Source organism: Lipotes vexillifer, unplaced genomic scaffold, assembly GCF_000442215.2.
Source record: "Lipotes vexillifer unplaced genomic scaffold, Lipotes_vexillifer_v1.1 scaffold459, whole genome shotgun sequence".
In the NCBI taxonomy this organism is placed as follows: domain Eukaryota; kingdom Metazoa; phylum Chordata; class Mammalia; order Artiodactyla; family Lipotidae; genus Lipotes; species Lipotes vexillifer.
In genome coordinates, this window is record NW_006769874.1 from 2,005,587 (window position 1) to 2,015,271 (window position 9,685).

Here is a 9,685-nt window from a genome sequence, read left to right on the forward strand (position 1 = left end):
GCCCGGCCTCTGAGCGGCGCCGGGCGGTGCGCGCGGCCTTCGCGCCGCCTCTCCCCGCCCCCGGCCCGCGGGTCGCCGAGGCGGGGTGGGACCTATCGGTGGCCGCGGAGGCGGTGTCTGCACACGCCCCGGGGTCACAGCGGCCGCCCCCGGGCCCGCCCCGTCGGCGGAGCCCCAAGCCCTTGGGGACCCGGGCCGCGCGCTCCGGGGCGCCCGGAAGGCGCGCGGTGACCCTCGGAGGGGACCCGAGGGAAGGAGGAGCCGGGTGGGCGCAGGTGAAGGGGCGAAAGTGGACCAAACACGGAGAAAGGTCTTGTTCAGGTTAAAAGCAATGTTTTTAAGGTAAATTATTGGATAGTTCCCCATTGTAAGGACTGTGTTGCCATTATGAACTCACTAGCACTTTGAAAAAACTCCACTTTTCCTGGAAACCTCAGCTTGACTTTTTTTTTTAAATAATAGTAGCTTTACTGAGATATAGTTCACATACCATTTGATTCCCCTATTTAACACCTACAGTCCAATGGTCGCTTAGTTTTGCATATTCACCAAGTTGTGCAACTATCACCACAATCAATTTTATAGCATTTTTACCACCCCCCAAAGAAGCTCTGTGCCCCTTAGCAGTCACCCTCCATATCCCCGCTGCACCCAACACTAAGCTGCCTGTTTGGGAGGTTTTATATAAATAGAATCACACAGTAGGTGGCCTTTTAGGACTGGCTTCTGTTACTGAGCATATTTTCAAGGTTCATCCACGTTGTAGCAAGTATCAGTACTTCAGTCCTTTTTATGGACAAATAATGTTCCCTTGTACGGCAGGACCATTTTTTATTTATCCATTTATTCCTTAACGGGTTATTTCCACTTCCTGACTATTATGAATAGTGCTGCTGCTATGGCTGTTCATGTACAAGTTTTTGTGTAGCAGTATGTCTTCATTTCTCTTGGGTGTTTACCTAAGAGTGGAATTGCTGGCTCATAGGTAACGTCTGTGTTTAATCTTTTGAGGAACAGCCAGACTGCTTCCCAAAGTGGCTGCACCGTTTTACATTCCCACCAGCACCGCATGAAGGCTCCAGATGCTCCACACCGTCACCAGCATTCGTCTCTTTGGTCTTAGCCATTCCAGTATGTAGGAAGTGGTATCCCATTGTGATGTTGATTTCCATTTCCCTGATGGCAAGTGATGCTGGTATCTTTCCATGCACTCATTGGCTATTTCTGTGTCTTCTAAATTTAGAGAAATGTCTGTTTAGATCGTTTGCCTATTTATTAAAACTGGGTTGTCTTTTTATTATTGAGATGTAAATATTCTTTATGTATTCTAGATACAATTCCATTATCAGGTATATGATTTGCGAATATTGTGTTCTCTCTGTGGGGTATCCTTTCACTTTCTTGATAATGTACTTTGCAGGAAAAAGTTTTTAATTTTGATTAAGTCCAATTGATCTAGTTTTCTTTTGTTGCCTGTACTTTTGGTGTCATATCTAAGAAACCATTGCCTAATCCAAGGTCAAAGATTACTTCTGTGCTTTTTTCTAAGACTTTAAAAATAGTGTTAGTGGTTACGTTTAAGTCTCTGATCTGTTTTTAGTTAATTTTTTTATATGGTGTGAGGTAGGGGTCCAACTTCATTTTTAAACGTGTGGATATTCAGTTTTCCCAGAACCATTTGTTGCAAAGACAATTCTTTCCCCATTAAATTGTCTTGGGACATTTGTTGAAAATCGGTTGATTCAGAAAACTCAATTTCTGAATTCTCAATTCGATTTCACTGGTGTATATGTCTATCCTTATGCCAATTCCATATCGTTTTGGTTACTGTAGCTTTGTGGTAAGTTTTAAAGTCAGGAAATGTGAGTCATCCAACTCTGTTCTTTTTCAAGACTGTTTTGGCTATTCAGGCTCCCTTGCATTTCCACATGAATTTTAAGATCAGCTTGTCAATTTCTGCAAAGAAGCCAGCTGGGATTTCGATGGAGATTTTGCAGAGGAATCTGTCAGTTGATTGGAGAAGTATTTTTGCTGCCTTAAGGTGGAGATGTGTCTGAACTATAAACGTGGGATGTTTTCCATTTGTTTAGGCCTTCTTCAGTTAACAGTGTTCTGTAGTTTTCAGTGTACAAGTCTTGCCCTTCTTTTGTTAAATTTATTTCTAAACATTTTATTCTTTTTCAAATTATTGTAAATGGAAATGTTTTTCAGTTTCATTTTCAGAATGTTCATTGCTAGTGTATAGAAATAAGTAACTGATGTTTCTATATTGATCTAAGCAAACTGGTTGAATTTTTTATTAGTTCTAATGGAGTTTTAGTGGATTCCTTTGCATTTTTTAAAATTTTCAAGATCACGTCATTTGGAAATGGATGTTTTCACTTCTTTTGTATTTAGATGCGTCTAAATTCTTTTTCTTGCCTTATTGCTCTGCCTAGAAATTCCAGGACATGTTGAATAGAAGCGGTGAGAACAGGCATCCTTGCCTTTTTCCTGTTCTTGGGGTGGAGGGAGGAGCATTCAGCCTTTAACTATTGAGTATGATGTTAGCTGCAGGTTTTTCTTTAGATGGCTTTTATCAGAATGAGGAAGTTCCTTTTGATTCCTGGTTTCTTGAGTGTTTGTATCATTGAGTTTTTCGGGTTATTTTATGTTCCTTTGTGTTTTCCTTGGTTGTCTGTACTTGTCTTATCCAATATTGAGAAAAAGCATGAGACTGAGACTTAAGCGGCCTCAGTTCCAACCTCTTTTGCCTTCAGTTTTCTCAGCTATATAATGAGTGTATTGAAGATTCCTGGTGCTGCTTTTTTTCAGTAAAAAAATTTATGATTCCTCCTTACATTTTGTTCCAAAGAGAGATTTAGAGAGAGGGAGAGGCTGGATATGATCCCCTTATTGGTTATCTCTCTTCCCCTCATCTATGACTCTCTTAATGGTGTCTTTTGGAGAACAGAGGTTCTTAATTTTTATGGAGTCTTATTTATCACTGATCCTCTTTGTGCCATTTTAAAGAAATATTTGCTTCAGGAAATTCAGTCTCTTGAAGATATTATTTAAAGCTGCTTCTAGAAACTTTATTATTTTACCTTTCTTATTTAGATCTACAATCTATGTAGAATGGCTTTTTGTTTATTTTATGAGACAGGGAGATCACAATTTACTTTTTCTCAAACACGTCCCAGTGCAATATTTGTTGCCCCAAATATCTTAGTGTGTACTTCCTACACAAAGGTATTATTTTAACCAAATTCAATCATCAGATCAGGAAACTGATTTGATCCATAATTACCATCTAATTTTCAGGTCCAGTGCAGGTTTTACCACTTATTCCATTTACCATCCTTTGGATCAGAACAACCCCCTCCAGACTTAACTGTCCTGTCCGGCTGGTCTCTGTCAGCCTGGAGCAGGGGCCCAATCTATCCTTGGCCTATGACTTAGCACTTTTGAAGACTGTGCATTTTCAGAACCCGTTATTTTGTAGGATGCTCCTTGATTTCCTCTTGCTGAAGTTTCCTCCTGGGTCAGGTTATGCTTCTGAGGCAGGATTGGACATCTCACCAAGGGGCACACAGCTTCAATTTGACCATTCCTGACACTGCCCACACTGCCCACCTCATCTGTATCAATAGCTCTGTCTCTCACCTGTCTGTCCATCCAGTCATCTGTCCGTGTAAGATCTATCCAGCAACTATCTATATTTTCTCCATTCCTTCCTTCCTTCCTTCCTTCCTTCCTTCATCCATCCGTCTATCTACCAGTCCATTTATCTCTCTATCTGTAGCTGATCAATTGTTCAGGATAGGAAGGGAGGGGGGGAAGTGGGGGAAGGAAAGAAAGAAGCAAGAGCCCAAAGAGTGCTTTTGGGTTTTATCCTCCACGTGAGGCGGCAGGAGGAGGGTTCTGGAGTCCTTGGTGCTGGCCTAGGGCAGTGGGTGGGCAGAAATGCTGGACCGCCTCTGCTGAACTGTGGGCAGTTGTGCTCCTGTCTCTGAAGGTGGGCACACCTGGGGTTGGCATGAAGGGCTCTATGTGGCCAGTTGCCCCTACACTCTGACCTCTAATGTTCTGAGATATAGGGGTGCGTTGAGGGGGACTGAGGGCTCTCCACTCCCCAAAATGTGCTGGGAGCCTTGCTGAGGGGGAAGCTCCTGCATCCTTAGTGCTCTTGGGAGCGGCTACCACATTCCTGTCCACTCCATCCCCGGGGCGGGAAGGATGCCGGGTGTAGACTGCAGCTCCTGTCCTGGGCTTCCGTGAGGCTCGCGTGTCAGCTGTCACCTACACTTCCCTGGGGTGACAGTGTATTCAGGTCGCAGGGACGGGCCTTTCCTTTGTGAGTATTGGAGGGTCTGAAAGTTTGTGAGTTATTCAATGATTATACATCCACGTAGCTGAAAAGATTATTATTTAACTATAACTAAATAGCAATGAAAGAAATGTTTCTAAGATGCCAAGAAAAAACAAACTGAATTAAACGTTGTAACTGTAAGTGTATGAAGAGTGCACCTGCAGACCAGCAGGGCTTATGGAGCATAAGACAATTAAGACAGTCATTGGCAAAGATGGCAGTGTGGCAAGACGCTGAGTTAGTGTTTTCCCACAACTAGGGCACCTGCCAGCCGCTGGTGGGGGAGCCTGACGCCCAAGGAGACGGGAGGAGCCCCCGAGTGAACTGGTAGGACGTGGGGGGACTGAGGGGTAGGAGAAGTGGAGGCCAGACAGGATCGGAGCCCCTGAGGCTGGGGAGATCAGAGAAGCCGGCGGGAGGGACCCTCCGGGAAGAGTGGAGGGCGATCGCCTGGCCCACTCGGGCACGGGGAGCCTACTGAGCTCCCAGGCCGATCCCCTGCCCTCCAAAGCCCCCTCCAGGCTGCGTGGGTCCTTGGGGGCATAGGAGGGAGGCTGGGGAGATCAGGAGAGGCAGGCGGGGAGGGGCCTCCGGGACCAGAGGAGCAGGAGCGGAGAGGAGGGCGTTTGCCCCGCCCACTCGAGCCCAGGAAGCCTGCTGGGCTCCCAGGGGAGGTCCCTGCCCTCTGAGACCAGGGCTGGGGGCCACGCCTTCTGCTCCTTGAGCCTAAGCCCCACCCCCCACAGTCCCCAGGGCCTTTTCCAGCCCTGTGGGTCCTGAGCATAGGCCCCACCCATCCCCCAAACCTCGCCCTTGCTCAGGCCCCGTCCTCCACAGCCAAGGCCTTTACTCCCCCCTTTTTCTTTTCTTTCCTCTTCTTCTTTTTTTTTTCTTTCCCCTCCTCCTCTTTCTTACTATTGTGGTACTGATGTACCTTCTGGTTGTTGGTTCATCTATATTTTTATTTTTCTATTCTTTCTGACATATCTGTTAGTTTCCTAGTCTGATTTTTTTTTACTTTGTTATTGTTCTCTTTTTTTCTTTTTTTTTTTTGGCCACAGCATGTGGCTTTTGGGGTCGGTTCACAAGCCGAGGGTCAGGTGAAGCTTCTGTGGTGGGAGCTCTGAGTCCAAACCCCTGGAATAACAGAGAACCTCAGACCCCAGAGAATATTCATCAGAGTGAGGTCTCACCGAGTTCCTCATCTCAGCACCAAGACCCAGCTCTACGCAACAGCCTACAAACTCCAGTGTTGGAAGCCTCAGGCCCAAAAACCAGTAAGGCAAGAATACAATCCCACTCGTAAAAAGATTTTTAAAAATGAGACAGCAAAAATACATGTCACAGATGAAGGGGGCAAGGTAAAAACCTACAAGACCAAATAAATGAAGAGGAAATAGGCAATCTACCTGAAAAAGAATTCAGAGTAATGATAGTAAAGATGATACAGAATCTCAGAGATAGAATGGAAGCACGGATTGAGAAAATACAAGAAATGCTTAACAAAGATCTAGAAGAACTAAAGAACAAACAAACAGAGATGAACAACAAAATAACTGAAAGGAAAAATACACTAGAAGGAATCAATAACAGAATAACTGAGGCAGAAGAAAGAATAAGTAAGCTGGAAGACAAAATAGTGGAAATAACTGCCAAGGAGCAGAATAAAGAGAAAAGAATGAAAAGAATTGAAGACAATCTCAGAGACCTCTGGGACAACGCTAAGTACACCAACATTCGAATTATAGGGGTCCCAGAAAAAGAACAGAAAAAGAAAGGGTCTGAGAAAATATTTGAAGAGATTATAGTCAAAAAGTTCCCTAACATGGGAAAGGAAATAGTAACACAAGTCCAGGAAGCACAGAGAGTCCCATACAGGATAAACCCTAGGAAAAACACACCAAGATGCATATTAATCAAACTAACAAAAATTAAATTCAAAGAAAAAATATTAAAAGCAGTGAGGGAGAAACAAAAAATAACATACAAAGGAATCCCCATAAGGTTATCAGCTGATTTTTCAGCAGAAACTCTGCAGGCCAGAAGGGAGTGGCAGGGTATACTTAAAGTTATGAAACAGAAAAACCAACAACCAAGAGTACTCTACCAGGCAAGGATCTCATTCAGATTCGATGGAGAAATCAAAAGCTTTTCAAACAACCAAAAGCTAAGAGAATTCAGCACCACCAAACCAGCTTTACAACAAATGCTAAAGGAACTTCTCTAAGTGGGAAACACAAGAGAAGAAAAAGACCCATAAAAGCAAACCCAAAACAAGTAAGAAAATGGTAATAGGAACATACATATCAATAATAACCTTGAATGTAAATGGATTAAATGACCCATCCAAAAGATACAGACTGGCTAAATGGATACAGGTCATGGAAGCAACCTAAGTGTCCATTGACAGATGAATGGATAAAGAAGATATGGCACATATATACTATGGAATATTACTCGCCGTAAAAGGAGATGAAATTGAGTTGTTTGTAGTGAGGTGGATGGACCTAGAGTCTGTCAGACAGAGTGAAGTAAGTCAGAAAGAGAAAAACAAATACCATATGCTAACACATATATATGGAATCTAAAAAAAAATGGTACTGATGAACATAGTGACAGGGCAGGAATAAAGAGGTAGACGTAGAGAATGGACTTGAGGACACGGGGTGGGAGGGGGAAGCTGGGACAAAGTGAGAGAGAGGCATGGACATATATACGCTACCAAACGTAAGGTAGATAGCTAGTGGGAAGCAGCCGCATGGCACAGGGAGATCAGCTCGGTGCTCTGTGACCACCTAGAGGGGTGGGATAGGGAGGGTGGGAGGGAGGGAGACGCAAGAGGGAAGAGATATGGGAACATATGTATATGTATAACTGATTCACTTTGTTATAAAGCAGAAACTAGCACACCATTGTAAAGCAATTATACTCCAATAAAGATCTATTAAAAAAAAAAAAAAAAGACGGCCATTGGCAAGTTTGGTGCGGTGGTGGGTGGCTTTCTCCACTGTGTGAACTAACTCTCTTGTTGATCAGTTTATTTGTGCAATAAGCCAATATTCACATACACATGCACACAGCCCTACATACTATTAGAAAACTGTTTTTCCCAATCAGATTGGCAGGGATCAAAAAGAACGGTGGTCCATTGTAGCAGGAGATGGTGGGACGACGAGCCCTCACAAGCCCTCCTCCATCTGACCCCTACTGGGCACCCCCTTCCTCGCCAACACCCTGTCCACTGCACCTCGGTCTCCTGTGGCCTCTCAGCTCCCCAGGGCCTTTGCGTGTTCCGTGCCTCTACCCGGAAGGCTCAGCCTTGGCGTCTGCAGGACCTCCCGTCCTCTCCTCTTTGCTCAGATCAGTTTCCAGTGAGGCTCTGACCTTGCTGCAGCCCTGGGGCCCCCTGTCCGCGTTTAGTTTTCTCAGCACATCATCCTCTCACATTCTCTGTGGTTTGCTTGTCTCTTATGATCATTGCTCTTTGTTTGTTTCCCCCACTAGATTGTAAGCCCGGTGAGAATAGAGGTCTTTGCTTTTGAACTGGTGTATTTTATTTTATATTATTTTTTTACATCTTTATTGGAGTATAATTGCTTTACAGTGGTGTGTTAGTTTCTGCTTTATAACAGAGTGAATCAGTTATACATATACATATGTTCCCATATCTCTTCCCTCTTGCGTCTCCCTCCCTCCCACCCTCCCTATCCCACCCCTCTAGGTGGTCACAGAGCACCGAGCTGATCTCCCTGTGCCATGCGGCTGCTTCCCACTAGCTGCCTACCTTACGTTTGTTAGTGTATATATGTCCATGCCTCTTTCTCCCTTTGTCACATCTTACCCTTCCCCCTCCCCATATCCTCAAGTCCATTCTCTAGTAGGTCTGTGTCTTTATTCCTGTCTTACCCCTAGGTTCTTCATGACATTTTTTTTTTCTTAAATTCTGTATATATGTGTTAGCATACGGTATTTGTTTTTCTCTTTCTGACTTCACTCTGTATGACAGACTCTAGGTCCATCCACCTCATTACAAATAGCTCAGTTTCGTTTCTTTTTATGGCTGCGTAAACTGGTGTATTTTAGATGCTAGCCTGGCTCCAAGTAGCTGCCTAATAACATTTGCTGAATAAACACTTGGTAACTTGTTCATCATTGAGCTGAAAGAAAACTTAAAAAATTATGTCTGGGACATCCCTGGTGGTCCAGAGATTAGGACTCAGTGCTTTCACTGCAGGGACCCGGGTTTGATCCCTGGTCAGGGAACTAGGATCCTGCAAGCCTTGCGGCATGGCCAGAAAAAAATAAAGAAGAAAAAAAGATTATATCACGTTTTTCTTAGATCATCCCCCATATGGTATAATATTTTTTTACATTATTGAGTTTTGTTACAAAAGTAATGTACAAGGTTCAAGAGCTATGTAAAGAAAATTTCATATCATCCCTCCATCCCCCTTGGATTAAACCTTCTCTATGTATTCTAAGGTACAGCCTTTCACAACCCTATCATCTATCTATCCATCTACATATGTATGTATGTATCTATCTATCATCTATGTTTGTATATATGATGTATGTATCTATCCATGCATATATGTATGTATGTGTCTATCTATCTATCCATCTATCATTATTTATTTATCCAACTATCTATCATTCTATCTATCCATCTATGTATGTGTGTATCTATCCATCTATGTATGTATGTATGTATCTATCCATCTATGTATGTATCTATCCATCTATGTATGTATGTATGTGTCTATCGTCCATGTATGTATGATGTATGTATCTATCCATGTATGTATGTGCCTATCTATCTATCCATCTATGTATCATTTATAACATCACTTTGTTCTCTTACCTTACACATTACCCTATAGTTTTATCATCATCTAACTCTTTGAATAGATAGCTAATGTTCCATTCTATGGATATACTTTAATCATTCTTCTGCTGATGAGCATGATGCTGTTTCCTTAATTTTTTCCTACAACAGCAGTGCTACAAAAAGCACCCTTCTACATATGGCCTCAGTATTGTTTTTTGTTTCTAAGGCCATCTTCTCAAAAGTAGGACTTCCGATGTCAGAGAGCGTCTGTGTTTTTATCCTAATGTCACAAGGTTGTCTCTCACAAAGGTTGTAACAAACTCCCCAGATCGTGGCTGACGCCAAAAATCATCATTTAAAAATACTTTTTCTTGTTTAAGTGGTAAAAAATGGGGTCTCAGTATTTATTCAGCGTCCAACGCTGTGGATCTCGTGAGTGTGAGAGCATCTTCTCACGTGTGCATCCGCAGAGTCTCATTTCTCCTGGGAGCTACTCTCTCTTTCCC

At 43.2% G+C, this 9,685-nt stretch overlaps 1 protein-coding gene across 1 annotated transcript in view; it reads right to left on the bottom strand.

Annotated features, from left to right (window-relative positions):
- DACT2 (dishevelled binding antagonist of beta catenin 2) overlaps positions 1 to 9,685 on the bottom strand; it is a 55,622-nt gene that overhangs the window by 9,898 nt on the left and 36,039 nt on the right. The window contains exon 7 of the mRNA XM_007445938.1: positions 93 to 233. Within this exon, the coding sequence (XP_007446000.1) occupies positions 93 to 233 (141 nt within the window). The remainder of the gene's footprint in view (positions 1 to 92; positions 234 to 9,685) is intronic.